At 44.9% G+C, this 26,745-nt stretch overlaps 1 protein-coding gene across 12 annotated transcripts in view; it reads right to left on the bottom strand.

The window, feature by feature from the left end:
* Positions 1-4,667: 4,667 nt before the first annotated feature.
* Positions 4,668-26,745, bottom strand: part of MTRR (5-methyltetrahydrofolate-homocysteine methyltransferase reductase) — a 49,831-nt gene continuing 27,753 nt past the window's right edge. For 9 of the 12 annotated variants that reach the window (XM_049860709.1, XM_049860700.1, XM_049860691.1 and 6 more), the window contains 7 exons: positions 25,656-25,836; positions 23,461-23,503; positions 21,709-21,895; positions 14,560-14,678; positions 12,243-12,335; positions 11,944-12,126; positions 4,668-10,611 (listed from right to left, as the gene is read on the bottom strand). In XM_049860709.1, coding sequence (XP_049716666.1) covers positions 10,467-10,611; positions 11,944-12,126; positions 12,243-12,335; positions 14,560-14,678; positions 21,709-21,895; positions 23,461-23,503; positions 25,656-25,836 — 951 coding nt within the window. In that variant the 3' untranslated portion in view covers positions 4,668-10,466. The remainder of the gene's footprint in view (positions 10,612-11,943; positions 12,127-12,242; positions 12,336-14,559; positions 14,679-21,708; positions 21,896-23,460; positions 23,504-25,655; positions 25,837-26,745) is intronic. The other 3 variants (XM_049860664.1, XM_049860673.1, XM_049860683.1) reach the window with 1 other exon arrangement.

Raw genomic sequence — 26,745 nt, forward strand, 5'->3', positions numbered from 1 at the left:
TTCTTGACTTTTTATAATAGTGGTCTCAGGCAATACTTGGTGTTTTTTTGTGATTATTTCATTTAGCATAATGTCCTCCAGATCCATTCATCCCAGTCTGCAGGTTCTCTTTTTAACTCTTTTGGCAGTCCTTGGAGGAGTGTAATTGTTTAATTTTTAGGAGCTTCCAGTTACCTAGTTCATCTTCTGCTGTTTGTGCACTGTTAGTAATGTTTGGTATTCTATGTATGCATATTTTACGGTCCCTAGGATTTTCCCTATTTTTTCTTCCATGATTTTTATAGTTTTAGGTTTACATTCAGGTCTTTGATCCACATTGAGTTAGTTTTGTGTATGATGTGAGGTACGGATCTTGTTTCATCTTTCTGCAAATGGATGTCCAGTTTTGCCAGCACCATCTGTTGAAGAGAATTTCTCTCCCCCATTTAATGGACTTTGACCCTTTGTGGAAAATCAGCTGTCTGAAGGAGGATGGACATACTTCTTGTTCCAGAACCTCTCCCACCGGTCTTTGTGTATGTGGTTGTACTAGTATCAGGCTGTTTTGACTATCATGGCTGTATAGTAGTAGGATCTGAGATCAGGAAGTGTGAGGCCTCCTAATTTGTTCTTCAGTAATGCTTTGCTTATCCCAGACCTCTCACCTTTCCTTATAAAGTTGATGATTAGTTTTTCCAGCTCATTAAAGAATGTTGAAATTTGGATCAGGATTGCATTTTAGGTATAGATCACTCTAGGTAGTATTGATGATGTTTTTGTAATGTTAAGTCTTCCTATCCATGAACATGGCATGTTTTTCCATTTATGTAGGTCTCTTTTGGTTTCGTAGTGTTTTGTAATTTTCTATGTACAAGTCTTTTATGTGCCTGGTTAGATTTATTCCTAACTATTTTATCTTTTGGGGGACTATTGTAAATGGTATTGCTTAATTTTCTTTTTGGAGTTCTCATTATTAGTGTAGAGGAATCCAACTCATTTTTGTATGTTGATCTTGTACCCTGCCGCTTTTCTGAATCCTTCTGTTAGTTCCAGTACCTTTCTTATTAAAATCTCTGGGATTTTCTAGGTATAGGGTTATATCACCTTCAAACAGGGACAGTTTTACTTCTTCCTTACCAATTTGGATGCCTTTTATTTCCATTTCTTGCCTTACTGCTGTAGCTAGAACTTCCAGTACAATATTGAACAAGAATGCAGACAAAGGGCATCCTTGTCAGGTTGCTATTCTCAAGGATAATGCTTTCAGTCTCTCTACATAGAGGGTAACGTTACCTGTTGGTTTTGTATGTTGTTGTGAGTGGCCATGGAGTCAGTTCTGACTCATAGCAACCCTATGTACAACAAAACACTGCCTACTCCTGTGCCATTCTCATAATCATTGTTATGCTTGAGCCCACTGTTCCAGCCACTGTGTCAATCCATCTCATTGAGGGTTTTCCTCTTTTCCGCTGACCCTCTACTTTACTAAGCATGATGTCTTTCTCCAGGGACTGATCCATCCTGATAACATGTCCAAGGTATATGAGATGGAGTTTCAACCACCCTTGCTTCTAATGAGCATTTTGGTTGTACTTCTTCCAAGACAGATTTGGCTTTTCTTCGTTGTTTTGTGTTTACTAAGTCTTTATGGTTTTCTTCATTTTTTATCTTGGTGAGTAGGTTTATTATTTATTTATTTATTTATTTTTGTGGTTACTCTGAAATTTACCTTTATATCTTCCTAAGTTTAAAACAGTGTTATATCTTGGTATCACCTTGACTTCCTCTCTATACCGAAGTCCTGTAACTACGTCATTATTAGAGCTGCAGCTGCTAACCAAAAGGTCAGCAGTTCAAAGCTACCAGGCACCCTTGGAAACTCCACGGGGCAGTTCTACTCTGTCCTACAGGGTCGCTATGAGTCAGAAACGACTCAAAGGCAACAGGTTTGTTTTTAGTTTGGTTTTCTTATTACGGAGTGGTTGTCATTTACAGATTGATGCCTCCAGTTCCCTGTTTCCAGTCTTGCAGCTTTGTTTGGAGAATTCTTTATCTTTGCTGGTGTCTGAGTGACGCTGTCTTGTGTCTAAACCTCGGGTTGCTGTCTGATGCTGTTGGTTCACCATCCGAAGAACCCCCTTTAATATTTCTTATAAGGTTGGTCTGATTTTTACAAATTTCCTTAATTTGTGCTTATCTGGAAATGTCCTAATTTCACCATCGTGTTTGAGAGACAACTTCGATGGATATATAGTTTTGTTCGGAGATTTTTTTCTTCCAGGGTTTTATATATGTCATCCCATTGCCTTCATGCCAACATGGCTTCTGCAGAGAAGTCAGAGCTGAGCCTTACTGATTCCCCTTTGCAGTGACAGTTCACTCTTCATGAGCTGTTCTCAGGACTCTTTGTCTTTGGTTTTGGAAGTTTGATTACGGTATGTCTTAGTGTCCTCCATATACTTCAGAAGATCCTAACTGAGACTTAAAGTCTGGTTAATATCAACTTGTTGACTAGAGTGTTTCTGACTCAATATACCAAAGTCAAACTAATCAGAAAAAAAGAATGTTCAATGTACTCAATGAATTAGCTTTTCCCAGTTCCATAATCCCTTCCCCAAAATTAGAGACTTCTCGCTTAACCAATTGCTTAGAATTTCTTTGATCACTTACCCAATCTCTTAGAATTTCTTTGTTACTCACTGTCTATAAAACCTCTTACCTCTTTTCAAATGGGGAACTTGGCTTGAATTTGGGCTGATCTCCTCTGATGGTAGAATTATCCCCTTAGCATACACTTTTTAAAGGATTCTAACTATCTTGATTATTTTGGTATTCAACAATAGATAATGGCTTTCTCCAGAATTTCTGTGTGCTGAACAATTTTAAAGTTTGATGTTTCCCTAGACTATCTTAGGTCTGACTCTAGTTGTCTAGAATTTTACATTAGGAAAGAAAATAGCTCAGGAAAAAGAAAATTACATGAGCAGAGAACAAACCGTAGAAGGATGCTCTGCTCCCACATTAGCTTTAGGACTGCACTGCACTTCAAAGGTGATCTGAACCTTTCAATGTTTGTCTTTCCAGCATGCAGAGCCTTGTAATGAGCACACTGGGTCACTGGGGACAGTCTTTTCACCGTTGTACCTATAATATAAAGCATTTTTCATCTATGAGATGAGACAGAAATAAATTTTTTTCTAATTTTTCAAAAACATTAACCATGAGGAAAAAATCTAAGGGGTCACAAAGAATAGCACGACTGAAGTAATAAGTTGCAATTCTTTGTTTTTATAATCCCTGCACTGTCATTTTTAAATTTTATATCCACTATTTAAATTTTTTTTTTTTTTATTTAAATGCAATAACATTCAATGTCACAGGGATGGGAGACACAAACTGTACTCAAAGCAAGCTCTCACAATGTTAAACTCTTACAAATTTACTCTCAAAAAAACCTAAAAACTGTGGGTTTGAATGCAAACTGAGACAGTCACTTTGGAAGACAGTTTGGTAATTTCTTATAAATTTAAAAATACACTTACCATATGACCCAGAAACCCCACTCCTAGATATGTACCCAAATGAGTTGAAAATAGATGTCCACAAAAAAAATCTGTGCACAAATATTCACAACAGCTTAATCATAATCACCACAACCTAGAAGCAGCCACGATGTCCTTCTGTGGTGTACACAGTGGAATACTATCGGGGTAGAACCATAAGGTGGGTACTAATCAGTAATAAAGCGCGAAACAGACTGACACAGCGGCTGCAACAATGGGCTCCAATACAGCAATGATTCTTGGGATGGTGCGGGGCCAGGCAACATTTCGGTCTATGAGTCAAAACCAACTCGATGGCACCTAACAACATATCCATATACCATACACAGGTGGCTTAAAAATATTTAAATTATCTGTTTTCATAGTTTTGATAAAAATAGGGCACTTGGGTGTATACTTCCACATACATAAGAAAACTGCACTGAGTGACTCAGGAGAGTTTGAACTACCAGGGTTCAAATCTCCATGACTCACAGAGAAGAAGGGAAACTGGATTACCCAGATCTAGGCCCATGGGACCAACTCCTGCCAGCCAGCAGGTGACGGATGGCATTCATCTCACCAACATTTCCCATCATCCAGCTCTGGAGTGTGTGCTTCAAGTCCTTCTCACTTTCAGCCAGCAAGGCTGTATCATCTGCATAACGCAGGCTGTTATTGAGTCTTCCTCCAGTCCTGATGCCCCGTTCTTCCTCATATAGTCCACCTTCTTGGATTACTTGCTCAGCATACAGATTGAATGGGTATGGTGAAAGAATACCACCTTGATGCACACCTTTCCTGACTTTAAATCACTTAGTAGCCCCTTGTTCTGTTGAAACAACTGCCTCTTGATCTATGTACAGATTGTTTATGAGCACAGTTAAGTGTTCTGGAATTCCCATTCTCCACAATGTCATCCAGAATTTGTTATGATCCACACAGTCAAATGCCTTTGCACAGTCAATAAAACACAGGTAAACACCCTTCTGGTAGTCTCTGCTTTCAGCCAGGATCCATCCATCTGACATCAGCGATGACATCCCTGGTTCCATGCCCTCTTCTGAGTCCAGGTTGAATTTCTGTGGATATACTGCTGCAGCTGCTTTTGAATGATCTTCAGTAAAAATAGTATAATAATAGTAGCTATATCTATGTATCTTGGAAGAAGTACCCAGAATGCTCCTTAGAAGTGAGGATGGTGAGACTATGTCTCACACACTTGGGACATTTTATCAGGAAGACCAACTCCCTGGAGAAGGACATCATTCTTGATAAAGTAGACTGGCAGCAGAAGAGAGGAAGATTATCAATGAGACGGACTGACACAGTGGCTGCAAAAATGGGCTCAAACATAATCATTGTGAGAAAGGCGCAGGACCTGGCAGTGTTTCCTTCTGCTGTACACAGGATCACTGTGTTAGTTATCTAGCGCTGCTGTAACAGAAATATCACAAGTGGACGGCTTTAACAAACAAAAATTTATTCTCTTACAATTTAGAAGGCTAGAAGTCTAAACTCAGGGCACCAGCTCCCAGAAGATCCTTGTCATAAATCTTCCTCTGGTCCAGGAGCTTCTCAGTACAGGGATCCCAAGACTTCTTTCTTGGTGGTATGAGGTCTCCCTCCTCTCTGCTCACTTCTCTCTTTTACATCTCAAAAGTGATTGACACAAGATACAACCTAATACTGTAGATTGAGTAATGCCTCATCAACATAACTGCCTCCAATCCTCCCTTATTAACATCACAGAGGTTAGGATTTACAACACATAGGATTATCATATCAGATCACAAAATGGTGGATAACCACACAATACTGGGAACCATGGCCTAACCAAGTTGACACACATTTTGGGAGGATATAATTCAATCCATAACAGTTGCTATGAGAAAGAACCCACTCGAAGGCAGCTAACAACAACATAAATATGTTGTTACATGCCGTCAACTCTGACTCATAGCGACCTCACATATAACAGAACAAAATGTCGCCCGGTCCTGTATCATCCTCACAATCACCAGCCTGTGAGTCCATTATTGTGGCTACTGTACCAATGCACCTACCAAAAGTCTCTCTCACCCTCGCTGGCCCGCTACTTCACCAAACATGATGTCCTCTTCCAGTAAGTGAGCCCTCCTGATGAGGTGTCCAAGGCAAGTGAGTGGGGCCATATTCTGTTGTGATTTATAGGGTTTCCATTAGCTAATGTTCAGAACTAGATCACCAGGCCTTTCTTCCAGTCTGTCTTAGTCTGGAAGCTCTGCTGAAACCTGCCCATCACAGGTGACCCTGCTGGTATTTGAAATATTGGTGGCACAGCTTTCAGTATCACAGCAACACACAAGTCACCACAGTATGAGATACTGACCTGTTTTAAAATAAAGTTTTATTGGAACACAGCTACTTCCTTTGTTTATGTATTGTCTGCAGCTGCTGTCCCACTAAAAACAAAAGCAGTAAAATTAAATAGCTGTGACACAGACCCTCGCATCTGCAAAGTATAAACTATTTACTCTTCACAGAAAAAGTTTGTCAGCCCTTAAGAGGATTGTGCTTCTTTCATCCTTTATTCTGTAAATGTGTATCACATTGAGTTTTGAGTATTAAATCAACCATGTATTCCAGGAATGGCCTCCAGAGTGACGTACGTTCTTTTTACATATTACTTGATTTCATTTGCTAATATCTGGTTTAGGATTTTTACAGCTCTTTTCATGAGAGATATAATGACCTATATTTTTCATTTTTTGTAATGCCTCTGTGAAGACTTCGTACTGTGGACATGCTGACCTCGTTAAATGTGTCTGAAAATGCTCTTCTTCAATCTAATGCAAGGGTTTAATGAGGTGGGTGTTCTTTCTTCCAAAAAGGTTTGGAGGACAACACACCATGTAGCCATCCGTCCTGACTTTGCTTTGTAGGAACGATTTTAATTAGAGATCCTATATTTTAAACAGCTACTGAAATTACAATTGTTTTTCTATTTCTTTTTGTCTCAGTTCTGGTATGCTGAATTTTTCAAGGAATTTGTCTAAATTTTCAAATTATTGATATGGTCATTATATGCTCAGAATCTTTTCTAAGTCTACAGGATATGTAATGTTAGTTCGTTCATTCCTGATACTGGAAACTTTTTCTTTTTTCCTGATTTGTTCTTGTTAGGAATCTTTTTTTTTTAAAAACTAACTTGTGCTTTCTTGGGTTTCTCTATTGTATATCTTTTTTTCTATTTCATTGAATTCCTCTTTCATCTTTATTATATCACTTCCACTGTATTGTTTATTTTACTAGTTCTTTTCTAACTTCCCAAGATAGAAGCTTAGATCATTGACTTTTAAGTTTTCTTCTCTTATAAGCATTTAGACTCATAAATTTCCCTCATAGCACTGCTTTAGCTGCATAGCACAAGTTTGGGTTGTTTTTTTTTTTCTTTCCTTCATCAAATATTTTCTAATTCCCCTTGTAATTTCTGACTCATGGACTATTTAATGTGTTGCTTATTTTCCAAATATTTGGGAATTATTCTAGTTACATTTAGTAATTAACTTCTGGTTTAATTCTAAAAAGAACAAATGTTGTATGGTTTCTACCACTATAAATATTGGCCTATATCCTGATATTTAATGTGAATTAGAAAATAACTTATATACTTAAATCACTGGTTTTAATGTTCCATAAATGTTAATTAGGTCCAGTTGGTTAACTGTGTTGTTGATAAATTTCTATATGCTTACTATTTTTTCTGCTTTTTCTTTCTGCTACTGTTGGTGTTGCTGTTAGTTGCTGTTGAATTAATTCCGACTCATAGCAACTCCACGTGAGCAGAGCAGAACAAGGCTGTGACGTTTGGAAAAAGATCGCCAGACCTGTCTTCTGAGGTGCCTCTGGGTGGGTTCAAGCTGCCAACCTTTTGCACAGTAGTCAAGCATTTAATGGTTTGCATCACCAGGATCTCCTACTACTAAGAGTGGCTAAATTCTCCAACTAATTTCTGGCAACCTTTGCCTTTTATACTTCTAAGCTTTGTTATTAAGTACACACATATTTAGAGTTTTTGTGTCTTCATTTGCTTCCTTAACCATTATCTCCATTTAACTATTGTCTCCATCTCCAGTAGTCTCTTTTATATTAATTTAGCTACACCTGTTTTCTTTCTGTGTTTGTATGGCCTATCCTTTTCCATCTCTTAAAATTGAATCTTTAGTTGATGATGTGTCTCTCCTCAACAGGACATTGGTAGGTTTATTTAATAACCTTTCATTTGCTTTGTTTAGTCCAATTACATTTAATAGAAAAAATATATATAAACCTCTGGTTGTACAATGGCTAAGCGCTCAGCTGCTAACAACTGCAGGGTTGGTGGTTCAAACCCACCAGCTGCTCCGTGGGAGAAAAGACTTGGTGATCTGCTCCTGTACAGATTACAGCCTAGGAAACCCTATGGGGCAGTTCCACTGTGTCCTACAGTGTTGCTATGAGTCAGAATTGACTTGACAGCACCCAACAACAACATACAAAATAAACAGACTCAAACATATCAGTGATGGCACAGGACCAGGCAGCACTTCATTCTGTTACATATAGAGGTCACCCCACAAGTTGGAGCCAACTCAACGGCAACTAATGACAACATAAAATAATGATAAAATATAATGTCATATAATTGTGTAGAGTGCTCACTGGAAATAAACCTGGGACTGTACACATGGAGCACGACTCTCTGGAAAATGTCACATTAGCTGTGTCATTTTGGGAGCATAAAACCAAGACATTTCATGACCTAAACAGCTGCTTTTGTGTAAGCGATGCCCACATGCATCATGTTTAACCTTTTGGGGGTCGGGGTGGCCCCGCGTGGCTAGAAGCAGCCAGGGAGTTTATATGTGACTTGCGTGACTAAGTAGATGCACCGGGGTCCCCGGCCCGCGGTGCCTGCGTTTGCATTACTGCAGCGCACACACTGCACGCCTGCCTGTCAGGTGCCCCTGGGCGTGGGGAGTGTCGTCAGGACCTCCGCGTTCACCCTTCATCTCTGTCCCTGGTCAGGACAAGCGCCTAACAAGCACCCTGCATATTACTGAAACTGTAGGTGCGTTAGGGGCTTACTAGAATGGTGGAGGTAAGAAAAGGTCCCTCAATGGTTAAAAACTGGTGTACTCAGGATTTGTCAGTGGGCACGTCCCACCCTCCACGAGCAAGGCCCTGAGAGGCGGAGGGCTGGCGGGGGGCGCTGGCAGGGACCAGCCCTCCCCTGAGATCCACCATCACAGCCTTCAGGACACTTCAGAAAGCCATGGCTGATCACCTAAGAGGGCCTGGACTTTATCAAGCTCACAGAGCTGGCTGTGGGAACAGGTCTGCCCCTGGCTGCTAATGGGTTTGTAATAAATGTTTCTGTGTGTGACAGAATTGGGGCTGAGATCTATTTTCTCCATACCCTGCTGACAAGGCTGTGGGGGGCGGGGGGCAGCTGGTCAGTATCCACCTCAAACTTAATATTTATCAATATCTAACAGAAAAAAATTTCATAACTGTGTATAAACAAATTAGGTTAGATCAGTTTTCAACAACCAGTAAGTACATACATCTACAGACTGGGAGTCAGGTATTTATAAACGATACTGGAACGTGGATACAAGTTTGTGATTGTTAAATTTTCTCGTTATAGCTACCAATAAATACAGCTCTTCATTCCTTTTAATGTTTTCACCTTAAGTGTATTTTGGCTGATGTATACAACATATGAATATAATTATGTACGTAATACAGTGTTTCTATGTTTTCTATCCTTTGAGATTGGTTTCTATTGTGAAATACATGCAATACGTAAGATTAAAGAGTAATGTAACGAATAGCCACAAAATATTATCAAATCTTAAGATTATGCCATATTTCCTTCAGATCCTCACTTCCTGAAATGACCAGAAGCCTTTGACAGGTTGTCATGGTTTCTGTGTGCCACTGAGTCAAATCCTGCTTGTTTTTTAAAACGCCAATCTCTTGAATAAAAACATACTGCATACTAGAACCCAGGAAAAAAGTTACCATATGCCTTTATATTTTGTTTCTCACTGTGACAAATTCTGAGAGAATGTTGTCATTGCCAATTTAAGACATACAAGGCTAGTAACTGAATGGGTATTTTAAGACTGGGATAAAGTTTGAGTAGTATCACGGAGATCAGGATGAAGGGTGCGCAGAAATGCTAACCCGTGCCGAGGCGGCGGCAGGAGCAGAGTCAGGGAGGAGAGGGAGGACAAGGCAAGACCTTCTTCACTAGAACATGTATGTGCCACGTCTTCACATTCAATGCGAATTCCCCTGGATTCTGGAATTCTGATATTAAAAAGAAGTGACTGATAGATAAATCATATGTCTGAGTGGAATTTCAAAATATATTTCACATTTCTAGCATCATTTTTAAAAAATTCTGTAAGTATTACCTTAAAATATCAGAGATAAGAGTTTTGGTAATAAATAACCATCTGATAAAATTACACTAACTCGTAACGGAAATGTTACGCACGTATGAACACGTGCATCTGAGTACTCTTTATGGGTACACTTCATATCAAGACGATAACTTATGTTTACATTATTGGAAATCTTTGGCAGCATCGGTTCACAGGCACTAACCACCAGCCAGTGACCCCAGGCCCGCTCCCACAGCGGACAGCCTGAGTGTACAGATCTGGACTACCCCACCCCTGAGCTGGCCAGGCCTCTGCCAAGTGCTCCAGGGTGTAGGGGAGGCCTGGGCGCCGCTGAGGTTGGGGAGCACCACCTGTCAGCTGGGAGGGGGGTGGGGAGAGGGCCTGCAGGCAGAGGGTCCTTTGGGGGGGTCACAGGCACAGGGAGGGAGAAGAGAGCAGATGCCTAACGAAATTGGTTTTAGTATTTTTACCCATAAAAGCCAAATTCTCTTCCTTTAATTTCTGGGTTTTATGACCAAATGTCCTGAAGATACCGTTTTTCTTCTTTTAAAGCAGCCAATGTTTTCATTGCTTCTAGTTTTTCAACTCCAGCCTCTTTGCTTATTATTTCCACAAGAGTACCGTTTACATCTTTGGCCATATTCTTAGCATCTCTAGGAGAGAAAATAATAACATTAAGTTTAAGAAACAGGATTTTTTCTTCTACCAAATCCTCCTGAATTCAGTAACTTAATTCCCTCTGACACCTTAGTTCTTCCCCATTTTCCTTGGAGAGCTGCGAGTTTCCCAGCAGGTGTCCTGGCTTCAGGCATGTATCACCCCCTCCCCAGGCCTTCCTTGGGTGACCGCTCTAAAGCCACGCTAACCACGGCGTTCCTGAAAAACCCCTCAGAGGTGCCCAGTGTCCCCAGGAGCACCCCATCTTCAGTGAGCATCTAAGGGCCTCCGTCATCCAGTCCTGCCCACCCGTCGGCTCATCCTCTCACTCTCGGAGCGAAGCTCCCTCCCGCCTCCACCTGTACACACACACCTGCAAGCGTACTGTCAGCATCCATGAGAGGCACGTCTGAGCATTCATCCTGTGTCGCCCTCTTCCAGGCTCCACCCGCCAACTCACAGGATGAGCCCCACCCCCACGCTCCTGCAGCCCCGACACAGCTCTCTTTTTTTAATGAGACAATAAAACAAAACAGACTAGAAATGATCAGAATACGTTATACACAGAAAAGCTGTTTTTTTTTCATGGAACTTTTGTTCTTACTATATTCATACGTATCCAGGGTCACTATGTCAGCATTTCTTTTTATGGGTCACAGTTAAAAGACAAAAGTAGCAGACCTCGAGAATGTGTTAAATGTTAAAAGACACTTAGAGTGAAAGAACTTCTTTCTTATTTCCAAACCATCAGGAGAAATTTTGAGTTCCATTAAGGCAAGGAAGTAAGTGGAAATTCTTGGACTTCCCAGGGCGGCTACGGTTTCCCCGATGGGTCTGCCTCAGAGAACACCTAACATTCCCAAAATGACTCATGGCTGATGGCGAGACACCGAAGATTCTGCCTGAAGCAAGAGGACCCCGGTGCCCACGTTCTCAGTGTGAAAACCACGCTTCTCTTCTTAGCTGGTTCAACTGCACAGAGCACATAGATTCTTGTTCATAACAAAAATCCGTCCTGAGACTTCCAGGTCAAAGACCCATGACTTAACGCAAAGTCCATCTCTTAGAGGCTGAAACACATATCTGAGGTGGCCAAAGCATGCCGCAACCTAAGAACTAACTTTTCACAAATACTTCCCTGAAAGTGACAAGTTCCGGGCTGTTACACGTTTGTTAAAGTCATTTCAAACTCACATTTCTATGCCTGCACTTGAGAACCAATGCCTCACGACCACATGACAAGATCATTAACCTCTCGGTCTTTAATTTTGTTTATAAGCTTCCCTGACTCCTTTGTCCCATCTGACAGATACCTGAAGGCCACTCACCCACACACGTAAATAGAACCGTTCTCCTGGAGAAGGATCCTGGCCACCTGCTTGGCATGAAGCCGCAAGTTGTCCTGCACGTACTTGGCCGGAGCTGTCTCCTCGCCCACTGGGGCATCTCGTGAGAAGGACACCTTCAGGTGAGTTAGGACCCCATGCTTCAGGAAACGCCTGAGCTCATCTCTGGAATGCAACATGCAATGGGTCACTAGAAAGTCTGTCATTTCAAGTTTAAAAATCCTAACTCTGGAATTCCACACTCAGTGACTGAGCAGAGAGATGCCAGAACCGCGCAGTACCTGAATAAATAATCCCGGTCCTTATGTCTGCAGCCAAAGAACAGCCACATTGCCCCAAAGATGCGATCCGGGTGTTGTTCCTGGAGTTTCTCTCTAAACGAAAAATAATGTAAGATGTTTGATGTGAAGAATACGTAAGACCAACCACAGTCTTATTAGGAAATGCCACAACCAAAGCCAGACAGGTCTGCAAAAATCACCTTTGCAGTCACTGCAGTTCATCCACTCAGCTAACATCAGTTAACAGTCACGGGGTGCCGTGGCCGCCCCAGCAGACACTAGTTAGTGACCACACGGGCTGCAGAGCCGTGAGCCACGTACAGTCCACAGGGTGCCGTGGCCGCCCCAGCAGACACTAGTTAGTGACCACACAGGCTGCAGAGCCGTGAGCCACGTACAGTCCACGGGGTGCCGTGGCCGCCCCAGCAGACACTAGTTAGTGACCACACAGGCTGCAGAGCCGTGAGCCACGTACAGTCCACGGGGTGCCGTGGCCGCCCCAGCAGACACTAGTTAGTGACCACACGGGCTGCAGAGCCGTGAGCCACGTACAGTCCACGGGGTGCCGTGGCCGCCCCAGCAGACACTAGTTAGTGACCACACGGGCTGCAGAGCCGTGAGCCACGTACAGTCCACGGGGTGCCGTGGCCGCCCCAGCAGACACTAGTTAGTGACCACACGGGCTGCAGAGCCGTGAGCCACGTACAGTCCACGGGGTGCCGTGGCCGCCCCAGCAGACACTAGTTAGTGACCACACGGGCTGCAGAGCCGTGAGCCACGTACAGTCCACGGGGTGCCGTGGCCGCCCCAGCAGACACTAGTTAGTGACCACACGGGCTGCAGAGCCGTGAGCCACGTACAGTCCACGGGGTGCCGTGGCCGCCCCAGCAGACACTAGTTAGTGACCACACGGGCTGCAGAGCCGTGAGCCACGTACAGTCCACGGGGTGCCATGGCTGCCCCAGCAGACACCACAGTGAGCCAGCACACAGAATGCACACCTGTGAGCCATGCATAGTCCATGGGCTGCCGTGGCCACCCCAGTAGACACGAGTCAGTGAGCAGAGGCTGCACAGCTGTGAGCCACATACAGCCCACGGGGTGCCATGGCCGTGAGCCACGTAAAGTCCACGGGGTGCTGTGGCCACCCCAATAGACACCAGTCAGCCAGCACACAGAATGCACACCTGTGAGCCATGTACAGTCCACGGGCTGCCGTGGCCACCCCGGTAGACACCAGTCAGTGAGCAGGGGCTGCACAGCTGTGAGCCACATACAGTCCACGGGGTGCCATGGCCGGGAGCCATGTACAGTCCACGGGGTGCCGTGGCTGCCCCCGCAGACACCACAGTCACTGTGCAAGCAGGCTGCACAGCTATGAGCCACGTACAGTCCACGGGGTGCCATGGCCGCCCCAGCAGACACCACAGTCAGCCACCACAGGAGCAGCAGAGCTGTGAGCCACGTACAGGGGTGATATGGGACACATACATCATATAACGAGGATAACTCAAGCGTTGCACTTTGACACAAAGACTAATGTCAACGTCAAGTAACATTAACAGTGACTTCTGTGAATTAACACTAACTCTCAGTTAACAGGAAATGCACAGGCAGTCTGGGCTTTAAGAGGACAATGTCTGTAAAAATTAGTTCTGAAATGACAGACACACCACTGAGACAACTGTTGGCCTCTGTTCATTTGCTTTCTTAAGGAAAAAACAAACAGCAAAATAAAACAACAACAGAATGACTTTTTCCAAGGAAACTACCCTACTATCTAGGGAACAGTACATAAGAACTGCTGACTACTTCGTAAACAGAAGTACTGTTTTATTTTTTTCGTATCAAATAGTTCTCTTCTGACAGTGAGTTACATCTTTAATATCATTCTGTTGAAAAACCCCTGACGACTGCGGTTTAACGTTGCCATTTCTGGTATAACTGGGTCTGTTACTAACACCTCCATCTGGTTAAGGAATATATGAAATGGTCTGTACGTCATCACAGCATGATGTCACGCCCCGTGTGTCCCCAGCTACATGTGCTGTGACCCACAGTGCAGCTGGGTGCTGCAGGGAAAAGGGAAGTCCCATCAGGAAGCACAATGTCCACAACACACAGTGCTTACCTGCCCCATGGAGACAGACTGTTTTATGCTATTGCATATTTGATAATCATTTATTTCACACAAAAACTTGACAGCCAAAGTCCAATACCCTAAAACTGCTAAGAAAACCACAGAGGCTCCCTACTGTACCTCCCCTCAGGGTCACAGGGGATGCTGCCCTTCACGGACCACCAGGAATCCACTGACCTGTGCTGCAGGAAGCCGATGAAGGGCGCGACGCCGGTGCCTGGGCCCACCATGATGACGGGCACCGCAGGGTCATCTGGTAGGCGGAAGGAGTTTGTGGCCCGAGGAGAGATGAAGATCTAGAATATTAAACGAACCACGCCAAAAAGTCTGAAAAGAAGCTAGGTCAAGAGTATGCAACCAGGACTTTCTCTGCTAAAATAATCACAAAGGCAAGTTCCCCTCAAAGAAATATCAGTGAATGTAATAGTGGCATTAAATCTTACGGACACCATGAACACATCTGTCTCTACAGAGAAAAAATCAAATTTGCCTTGCAAATTTCCGAAAATCATGTGTTTTTAAAATGATAGGCATGCTATTTTTGAGGTAGAAGGCTGAAGAGGTAACAATCCAATTCTAAGCCCATGGGTAAGATCTGCTTTCTAACAGACAGCCCAGAGTACAAGTTCCAGGGAAACGCACGAAGGAAAAAACGAAGACACGATTCTTCATGTTTACATGCAGAGGGCCAAAGAAGACGAGCATCACATCAGGTGAAAAATACTTTACATGAAAATCAGGCAACCAAGAGATGTTAGAGAACTGTGCTATACTCATTTGGGGCCCAGTATTACCCAGAATTACTCATGCCTGTGCAGAGCTAGTAGAACGCGTGATGTAGACAGTTAATGAAAACCTCTCTGTTCAGGAGCGTTTCCTGTATCATCTATGCACCAAGGACACTTAAAAGGAACCAGTGTGCAAATGTGCTTCACGTCTACCTTTATGCTAACCCTCAGGCACACTGAGGGACCTAAGGGTTAAGAACGGTATTATTCTGCTCTGCATGGTGTGGCGTGTAACTGTATACAAAAACAGTCAATTCTAGGAAAACTGTATGACCTCAAGAACGGGCTGAGCACCACGCCCCTGAAACGCAGAGCCGGCTGAGCTGTGACTAACTACTGCTTTCTCATCTGGGAGAGAACCTGCAAAGACTGCTGCATTAGCTTCGTTCACTTGGCCCGTCTAGTTAGCTGTTTTATTGAAGGCACTCAAGATGATAACCCCTGGGGACACGGAGCTCCGTGCTGGTGGGAAGAGCCAAAAACCATCGCTAGAATGGCAAGTGAGCCAACCCCTACAGACACGCAAGAACTACAGCGGAACGCTAATGCAAACACCCCTGTCAGTGAAGGTGTGGCATCATGAGCTTTTACGTGGCCTTTGGCCTTGGTTCTTTGGAAAAACAGCTTGGGAGATTCCCCTAAGCCCTGAGGAGATATTACCTTAGCCCTAATTCCTTGGAGAAGCCAACTGGGGGACCTCTGTCAGGTTGCTTTCTACCCCAGATGGTTGTTACTTTTGCCCAGGGAGGTGTCGCCTGTCTCTGCCTGCAGAAAACGTTACTTTTACATATCTGAGTTGACTGACATCTCATGGGTAATTGAGGACTGGCTGAACACTGGTCTGGTAGCAAGCCCCCACCCTGTAGCTAATGAGGTCTGGGCTATATAAACAACTGAAACAGATGTTTCTGAGGCCTTCTGAATGACAGGAGCTGGGAGAGGGCATGTCCTTCAGGACACAGTCCCCTCCCAAGCCTGGTAAAAAAAAAAGGCTGCAGTTGAGAAAGCTGCTGGCTAAGATCTCGGCAGGTTAGCTAAAAAAGCTGCAGCTGAGAGATGCTACCTGAGAGCTGGGCCCGCAGAGCAGAGTCATGTGGGAGCTGAGCTGTCCTGAAGGTGCTGCACTGGCTGTGAGCTGGGCCAGTTTGCGGCAGAGACACCTGGCAGCAGAGAGGAGCCGAGAGTTAGGTGGGCTGCCACACTGCCCGTGAGCTGGGCCAGCTAGCAGCAGAGAGGCCAGTGGTGGGGACGCCTGACAGGAGAATGTAGCTGAGAGAACACTCCTGGTCAGAAGCTGTCCTGCACTGAAGGAGGGAGGGATGTACTCTCCACTTTGGGGTGCCTTCCAGGTCGTGGATACATGCTTCCTGATTCAGATTCCAAGTTGTTCCTGTTATTTCCAAGTGGACTGTGACCCTGAGTTGTAGCCTGTTATTTCCTTAGTAAACCACTTAACTGCGAGTATGGTCTGAGTTCTGTGTGGCCATTGCAACAATTATGGAGCCCAGAAGAGAAGCAGAGAGTCCAGCGAAGAAGCTGGAGAGTCCAGGTATGCCTGACCTCCACCTCACGGCAACTAGCTTTTTGCCGATATGGTGTCTCATCCCTTAGGAATTTAGACAACTCACAACGCAGCACTACACAAGACCTCTGGTGAGAGTCACACGCTGTGTCTGAGAGAAGTGCGCCAGGGCAGAGAGGAGAGAGAGCACAAAGACCTCATGATGAGAACACACTTCCCACAGGCAGGGGCGGCAAGGGGGCCAGAGTATTCACCAGCCTTGCTGCAGTGACACTGGCCCCCCATCTCAGATGGCTCACATCCCCAAACGCTTGTATCTCGCTCTCGGATGGCTGCAGCTCTGCCATCCCTGACCTGGATCCTCCTGTCCTTAGGGTGGAGGGATGAATGAGAGGGGAGGCCACACCAGGCCATATTCGAGATCATTCGAGACGCGTGCCCTGTCTGCTCACACGTCCCTGGCCAAAGCTGGTCAGACGGCCAGGCTAGTACAACGGACAGGGGGCATCTGTGAACATCACTCCTCCCATGGGCTGGAGGGTACGGGCAGAAGGGAAAGGGGTACCAGTGAACAATCGCACAATCTACCAGTTGGGGGAGGACTTGTGGTCGATGACACAAACACTGACAGTGTCCACACTCTGTGATCGAGCAACGTTACTACTACGTGAGTGCCAGGCAACGGAGATGGCTTCCCACTGTGTCCTTGGATCTGTTATCTCCGGTGCCTGCAAACTGGGCAGTCAGTAAACATCTGTGGAAATGGGGAGGGAAGGAAGGAGGGATGGAAGAAGGGAAAGGAAGAACACGTGAAACACACCCAGGCTTATTGCTTGGGGTAATTACCAATGTAGGTTCTTTTAACTCACTGGACTCCATCTTTCTCTGTTGTTGTTGCTGTCATTAGGTGCCATCGGTTCCGACTCATAGCAACCCTACGCACAACAGAACGAAATGCTGCCCGGTCTTGCACCATCCTTACAATCGTTGTTATGCTTGAGCTCATTGTTGCAGACACTGTGTCAGTCCACCTCATTGAGGGTCTTCCTCTTTTCCACTGACCCTGTACTCTGCCAAGCATGATGTCCTTCTCCAGGGACTGATCCCTCCTGACATGTCCAAAGTATGTAAGACGCAGTCTCACCATCCTTGCCTCTAAGGAGCATTCTGGCCGCACTTCTTCCAAGACAGATTTGTTCATTCTTTTAGCAGTCTATGGTATATTCAATATTCTTCGTCAACACCACAATTCAAAGGCGTCAACTCTTCTTTGGTCTTCCTTATTCATTGTCCAGCTTTCACATGCAATGATGCGGTTGAAAATACCATGGCTTTAGTTTGGGTCAGGCGCACCTTAGACTTCAGGGTGACATCTTTGCTCTTCAACACTTTGAAGAGGTCCTTTGCAGCAGATTTACCCAATGCAATGCGTCTTTTGATTTCTTGACTGCTGCTTCCATGGCTGTTGATTGTAGATCCAAGTAAAATGAAATCCTTGATAACCTCAATCTTTTCTCCATTTATCATGATGTTGCTCATTGGTCCAGTTGTGAGGATTTTTGTTTTCTTTATACTGAGGTGCAATCCATACTGAAGGCTGTGGTCTTTGATCTTCATTAGTAAGTGCTTCAAGTCCTCTTCACTTTCAGCAAGCAAGGCTGTGTCATCTGTATAATGCAGGTTGTTAATGAGTCTTCCTCCAATTCTGATGCCTGTTCTTCTTCATATAGTCCAGCTTCTCGGATTATTTGTTAAGCATACAGATTAAATAGGTATGGTGAAAGAATACAACCCTGACGCACACCTTTCCTGACTTTAAACCAATCAGTATCCCCTTGTTCTGTCTGAACAACTGCCTCTTGATCTATGTAAAGGCTCCTCATGAGCACAATTAAATGTTCTGGAATTCCCATTCTTTGCAGTGTTATCCATAGCTTGTTATGATCCACACAGTTGAATGCCTTTGCATAGTCAATAAAACACAGGGAAACATCCTTCTGGTATTCTCTGCTTTCAGCCAGGATCCATCTGACATCAGCAATGATATCCCTGGTTCCACGTTCTCTTCTAAATCCAGCCTGAATTTCTAGCAGTTCCCTGTTGAAATACTGCTGGCAGCCGTTTTTGAACGGTCTTCAGCAAAATTTTGCTTGCATGTGATATTAATGATATTGTTCTATACTTTCCACATTCAGTTGGATTCACCTTCCAGTCAGTTGGCCAGGAAGCTGTCTTCCAAATTTCTTGGCATAGATGAGTGAGCACCTCCAGCGCTGCATCTGTTTGTTGAAACATCTCAATTGATATTCCATCAATTCCTGGAGCCTTGTTTTTCACCAATGCCTTCAGAACAGCTTGGACTTCTTCCTTCAGTACCATCGGTTCCTGATCATATGCCACCTCTTGAAATGGTTGAATATTGACTAATTCTTTTTGGTATAATGACTCTGCATATTCCTTCCATCTTCTTTTGATGCTTCCTGCATCGTTTAATATTTTCCCCATGGAATCGTTCACTATTGCAACTCGAGGCTTGAATTTTTTCTTCAGTTCTTTCCCCTTGAGAAGCGCCGAGCGTGTTCTTCCCTTTTGGTTTTCCATCTCCAGCTCTTTGCACATGTCATTATAATACTTTACTTTGTCTTCTCAAGCTGCCCTTTGAAATCTTCTGTTCAGTTCTTTTATTTCATCAATTGTTCCTTTTGCTTTAGCTGCTCGATGCTCAAGAGCAAGTTTCAGAGTCTCCTCTGACATCCATCTTGGTCTTTTCTTTCCTGTCTTTTCAGTGACCTCTTGCTTTCTTCATGGATGATGTCCTTGATGTCATTCCACAACTCGTCTGGTCTTCGGTCACTAGTGTTCAATGTGTCAAATCTGTTCTCTAGATGGTCTGTAAACTCAGGTGAGATATACTCAAGGTCATATTTTGGCTCTCGTGGACTTGCTCTGATTTTCTTCAGTTTCAGCTTGAACTTCCATAAGAGCAATTGATGGTCTGTTCCACATTCGGCCCCTGGCCTTGTTCTGACTGATGATATTGAGCTTTTCCATCGTCTCTTTCCACAGATGTAGTCAATTTGATTTTTGTGTGTTCCACCTGGCGAGGTCCATGTGTACAGTCGCTGTTCTTGTTGGTGAAAGAAGGTATTTGCAATGATAGAATTTGGTCTTGCAAAATTCTATCATTTGATCTCCGGCATTGTTTCTATCACCAAGGCCATATTTTCCAACGACTGATCCTTCTTCTTTGTTTCCAACTTTTGTATTCCAATCGCCAGTAATTATCAATGCATCTTGATTGCATGTTCAATCAATTTCAGACTGCAGCAGCTGATAAAAATCCTCTATTTCTTCATCTTTGTTGGTGTGTAAATTTGAATAATAGTTGTATTAACTTGTCTTCCTTGTAGGCGTATGGATATTATCCTATCACTGACAGCGTTATACTTCAGGATAGATCTTAAAACGTTCTTTTTGACGATGAACGCAATACCATTCCTCTTTGAGTTGTCATTCCCAGCATAGTAGACTATATGATTTTCTGATTCAGAAAGACCAATACCAGTCCACTTCAGCTCACTAATGCCTAGGATATCTATGTTTATGCATTCCATTTCATTTTTGATGATTTCCAATTTTCCTAGATTCATACTTCGTACATTCCAGGTTCCGATTATTAATGTATGTTTGCAGCTGTTTCTTCTCATTTTGAGTAAAAAAAAAAAAATGATCTTTCTCTACTGTTTATAAATCTCATACGCTATGAGGTCATCAAGCAGCAGAGTATGTCCATGCCCGTAATATCGTGTTTCAGCCATGCCCAGTGAACCCAGGTGTGTGCGTAGGGACGGAGGTGGCATAATACACTGTAAAGCACGTCTCTGTTCCAGCAGCAGGTCAGGAAACGTAAAGCTAAAGGGCAATTTCAAGCAGTTGTCTTCCCTTAAGGCCTCTCCAATACACATCAGAAGTCTTCATTTTCCCTCAGAGTTGTGAACTGTTCGACTACAGTAACTTCTGGGTACCAGGGTGGTAAGAAGATAAAGCTATCAATGACACATTTTATCAGCAACATGGAGGATGAACACTTGACAATAAAGCCTGAAATGGTTTTTTTGTATTTCAACCATCCTTATGGGCAAGACAACCAAAAACTAGCCTTTGAGTCAGTTTCAACTCATAGCAACCTTATAGGACAGAGAACTGCCCCACAGGGTTTCCAAGGCTGTAATCTTCACAGAAGCCAACTGTCACACCTTTCTCCCACGGAGCGGCTAGTGGGTTCAAACCGCTGACCTTTTGGTTAGCAGCTGAGCACTTAATCACTGCACTACCAGGGTTCCCCGGGCAAAGAGGGACATATTTAAATTGCTCCCCATGCATGTGGCCTCAAGCGAGACTTTGCTGAGTGCTCTATCAAAATATAAAAGATGTCCCTAAATACTGATTAAATGTGTCGACAATCTGTTCAGAAAAATCAAACCCCTTTTTTTCCCAGATGTTTTAAAGTGATTTCCCACCTGTAGTTTCTTCGCACTAACAGCACTTAGTTCAGATCCTACACACCACGGCTACGACAAAAAGGGAAGAAACAGGGACAGGAAAAACCCTGCCGCCCCAAAATGAAGAATAGAAAACTAATCTCTGGCTGTCACCAGACGGTCACTCTCAAACCACTCATCTGGGAAGTGTGATGGAACCTGGGCATAAAGGGATGCCACCTTCATCACCTCCCCAGCCCACCTGCGAATACTAACAGAGAAAGTCTGCTCTCCTGTGAGTACGACAAGCAGGAGGAGAATGGAATATCACATCACAGCCATGTGTGTCACACGCAGGACATAACGTGAACAGCTGCACTGAGAGTGGAGGTCACCACGTCTTCCTGCCCTGACAACGGAGACCTTAAAATTGAGGCAAGCACGCATTTTCTTTGGATGACCTTATGACAACAGTCAACGCAGGAGGGCACGTTTCCTTCTCTAACCAGAAGACCGTAATCGCACTGTCTGGTACCTGAGGAGCCAGGGCTGTCCCACTGTCTGCGGGTGACACGTGCGCAGCTGGCTGAAGAAGCGAGGCAGCCAGCGTGGCCAGCCAGCCCGTGCACACTCCCTTCCGCAAGACCACCGCTGGGGTGTAGGACAAAAACTCCACGATGTTAAAAACAAAATGAAGCTTCCCTGGGTGAAACAGACTTGAGCTGCAAAGACAGAGACAAAATTTTAAAGTCTGTATCAGGACTCATATACAGGCGCCAAAGTAAGCCCCGTTTCACTGCAGTGAAGGGTACTTCCTCACGGGCTCTAAACCACCTTTCAACTCCCCACCAGGAACAGCCACCTTGCTTACGTAAAAGTTCCTCCCCACCCCCGTTTTGTGACCAGTCAGAAGAGTTTCCAATTATTTGTCTGCCTTTTTTTTTTCAGGATGAGGTAAGCTTTATAAAACTGACTTGCCCTGGAGAGCCCGTGTGCGAAAGGACTCGGTAAGTGTCATGAACTTTTACCACGTGAACGGACAGCGGTTAACTCCCGACAACTCTCCCACACGTCATTTACTGCTTTGTTGTCAGTTCCCGCCCAGTCGACATCGACTCAGCGTGACCCCACGTGCGAAGAGCAACTCCCGACAACCCTCCCACACGTCATTTACTGCTTTGTTGTCAGTTCCCGCCCAGTCGACGTCGACTCAGAGTGACCCCACGTGCGAAGAGCAACTCCCGACAACCCTCCCACACGTCATTTACTGCTTTGTTGTCAGTTCCCGCCCAGTCGACGTCGACTCAGAGTGACCCCACGTGCGAAGAGCAACTCCCGACAGCTCTCCCACACGTCATTTACTGCTTTGTTGTCAGTTCCCGCCCAGTCGACGTCGACTCAGCGTGACCCCACGTGCAAAGAGCAACTCCCGACAACTCGCTCACACGTCATTTACTGCTTTGTTGTCAGTTCCCGCCCAGTCGACGTCGACTCAGAGTGACCCCACGTGTGAAGAGCAGGGCTGTTTACGGTGTTTTCAAGGCTGTGACCTTTCAGAAGCACATCACCGGGCCTTTCTTCCGAGGCACCTCTGGGTGGGTTTGAACCGCCAACCTTTCAGTTAGCAGTCGAGCATTTAACCATTTACACCACCCAGGAACTCCTATTATTTACTGCTAAACAGATAAAAATTGAAAATGCCTATATACACCAAGAAAGCTGACTGTTCAAAGTGGAAACACTTAAAAGGTATTACTACAAAGACGTGTTTCTCTTCCACATATTACCGCTGAAAATGCAAGGGAAGCCCACACCTGAGAGAACGGTGTACTTCCTGTGTCAGTACTGAGCAGGGCTGAGGAGGAACAGGGCAGGAGAGTGCAGAGGCTGGGAGTGCAGTGGAGGCCGCCTGGGGGGTCTGGCCACCTGGTGCTTTAGGGCAGACTCTTCTCTCCCTGTCCATCCCTGCAGGTACTCGGCACACCACACAGAACCCCAATAAAGGGGGCAGTGGGATCTGGGGATGCACCATCCTCAGTGGAAAAAACAGTAGTGGACCGCCGGGAGCCCATGAAGATTTTAATCTCTATGAGCTCCTGGAGGACAGGAGGCCCACGGTTCACTTCTTCACAGCTCCTTACATCCGGTATTGTCTTGCACAAATCGGGTAAGTTTTCACTGAATGGATTAGTAAATTCTCACTAAATGGATCAGTAGCCCCTAAGGACTTAGAAGTCAGAGTTTTGGGGAAAAGATGCAAAATTACTATGTTACCACGTATTAGTACCTTGCACATGAATACGGCCTGGGCTGCAGCTTAGGAAGATGTTCTAGAAAAAAATAAAAGCAAGCAAGTATTAATCAGTGCTTATTAAAATACTCTTCTATCTAAGTGTGAATGAGAAGCCTACATGTGATTTCTGCTTTCTCTTGTTCAGAACATTCACAAATAACATATATTTTGGTTTTAAATCATCTTTTAGAGCACATATAAAACCACTGTGACTAAGTACGATATTAAAAAAAACACATTTCTGACTCCAGTACCCTATTACTGAATACTCTAATTCCTAGAATTAAAAGCCAGACACACTGCATTTCTCTGCTCTGAAATTTGTGCCCAAGTGCTGGTCCTCACTTAAGCCAGCAGGTGCCGAGAAGAATGTTGGGAACGGGCCTCAGCGCCCAAGAGACCACCAAGCTTGCAAGTGTGCCTGCGGTCTGCTGGGAAGACGCGTCAGCACGTTCTGATCTCCACCTCTCAGATTTGAAATCTGACCCCCAAAAGATAAAAGACAACTATCTTAAGGGTTACGAGAAATATTCTGCCTTCGAGTACTTTTTCTTCATAAATATGTACGTATATATAACATGAATAAAAACACACACGTAGTGGTGGTGGCTGTGTGCCATCGAGTTGACGGAGATGCACCGTGACCCTATACAACGGAGTAGAACCGGCCCGTAGGCAATCCTTAGGGGACAGGTCGCCAGGCCTTTTTTCCCGCAGAGCAGCTACTAGGTTCAAACCTCCGACCTTCTGGTTAGCAGCCAAGCGCTTCACTGTTGCGCCACCAGGGCTCCTCATATGTAGAGGTAGATATTATTAAACCAAATTATTTCGCAACCCAGTGGCTTCAATATGCATAAGTATTCTTTTAAAAGGTGAAAGAATATTTGAATACTGAATTGTCCACTAATAAATTTTTAATTTTTTTTGTTCAGTGTTCTATTTTTAGTAGTTATTTAAACAAAAATCTAACAGACTTTTCATTTTCAAAGTGGATGAGTTTTAATAAATTTTGAAATATAATAGTAGAGGACTCAAATTAATGTTAAGTCTTAGATAATTTTCCTTAAAGAAACTGGAAAGTAATTTAAGTTCTAGTAAATCAATCCCAAGGCCTCTACTCAATTTTCTTACAAAACTACGTAATAACATATTTTTATAAACATTAAAGGTAACAGAAACACCACAAAAAGAATCAAAACTTAATGGAAAGTGCCCAGGGTGCTAGTCTGAGTACAGGAAAGCAGGCAAAGCCACCTCGATTAGTAACGTGTTTGACCCCGTGGGGAGGAGGAAGAAGCGAAGAGAGCGAGCAGGGCCCGCCTTCCCAAGGAGGGCGCCATCATGGTACCAGATGCCACGGGGGCCTGGCCCAGCAGCCAGATGGGTGACATCCTGCTCACATCAAAGAGACATGCAGGTTTTAAAGACCTCACTAGGTATGGCTACAGGAAACACAGGACAGAGAAAAGGCTAAGAAATCTTCTGAGGCTCTTGGTTGTTGTCCCCAGAAGGCATTCCAGGGTCCCTCACGGAGGCTGCCACTGAAGGCCTCCCTGACTTCGATGCTTCAGGGAGGTCTCGCAGACCTGAAAGAGACCATCAGGGCAGAAAACAGGACTGGCTTCCACGTGTGCTATTTTGTGCCGGGTCTCTCTGAAGAGCCTGAGGACGTCAGCTCGCATTGGAACAATGTGAGAAGCCCCTTTGCTCTTGAAGAGCTCCAGGTCCAGATCTGCTCAGGTGCGGGTATCGCGTTCTGCCCACGACACCAGCGCCTGGTGGACCCCCAACCTTCATAGCTGATGCCCATGACCTTTGATAGTTCTGAGGTTTTTTGAAAGTTCATTTTTAGACAAAGTTTGGCTCAACGAGCTTTATGAAAAACAGTTAAATTAGAAAAGATGCTGAATTCTGAGCAACGAAAGAGAACTCAGACTGGCCTTTGGACAGAAACTGGTAGTGACATTGACAGAAGAAAACAAGGACTCAGGACTGAAGTAGGATCCTTTCTGACCTCCTGGAGCACCGAGCAGACAGACAGGAGGCCCCCCTGACTGATTTTCCCCTCCTTTGGACACGTCCCCACTGCAGCTGCACAGAAAGAGCCACTACTGCTCTTCAACCCAGACAGCCCACCTGCCCGCCACACCGGTGCTGGGACACTGAGGTGCTGGCCTGGAGCCCCTCACCTAGCAGCAGACTCAGCGGAGGCCGGCACGTTGGGAAGGCGTGCAGCAGGTCCACCAGGCTGACGCGAGCATCTCTCACAAAACGGTTGTAGTCGGCAGCTCCCTGCTTACTGCACAGCTCCTGCAGCCTCCGCTTCTGGGCGCCGTCACTGGTACAGTCCACGAGGGCGCGCAGGAAGGCCTGTGGCCAAGAGGGGGGCAGAGTTAGACCCCATGTGCGCTGAGCTGGGCCTGTGGAATATTTGGCCAGTACCTGTCTGGGGACGTGCTAAATTATCCAAAAAGAGATGAAAGCCACCAGGGGTGTTATCCGGAAAACATAACTGCTATCTGCTTTCACATCTGCCTGCCATCTGTGGTCTCTTTTTCTATGTCTGGACGCAATCTAACAGGTCACAAATGTGAACTCGAACTACACAGCAGCTGTATCAGAGTGTGATCAGAAAGTCATTTAAGTCTCCAGACACAACACTTTTCTTGCCTTAGCTGTTGATTACAACATGGACTTCCACATTCATCTGACAACCGTCAAGTGCTGTTTATACGCAGACACCAGGCAGGTGAGGCGCTAGGGACAGATGACACTCAGACCTGCCCCCGGGGGTTCCCAGGTTGCCGAGAGAAGCAGAAACATCAATAGCAGTTAGTGTGCAGGGCTGATGGCTACCACAGTGGCACACCAGCACGTTAGGGACTTCCCAGAAAGCAAGCCTGAGTTCAACGCTGGCCACGTGAAATGAAGGCAGCCAGAATGTGTAAACAGGTGGCACAGTTCACACGAAGGCATGGGGGCAGGCAAAAGCACAGTGCTTGGGACCATGTGTAATTCAATGAGGCTGCCGTGACTAAGCACGTTGGTCAGAGGCTGAGGAAGCAGTCGGGGCGGGAACATCATGGACCCTCCAGCTGGTGGAGCCTTAGGCACTGCAGACCCACTGTGGCAGAGGAGGAGAACACTAACAAAACAACAAACCCCTGAATCCCAAGTCTCCAAGCATGGATCAAGTCCATACTCCTGGGCAAAAACCCAAACTTGCCCATCAGAGTTTCTGGTTTCAACACAATTATAAGTTTATTCATTGCATGACAC

Source organism: Elephas maximus, chromosome 2 (assembly GCF_024166365.1).
Source record: "Elephas maximus indicus isolate mEleMax1 chromosome 2, mEleMax1 primary haplotype, whole genome shotgun sequence".
NCBI lineage: Eukaryota > Metazoa > Chordata > Mammalia > Proboscidea > Elephantidae > Elephas > Elephas maximus.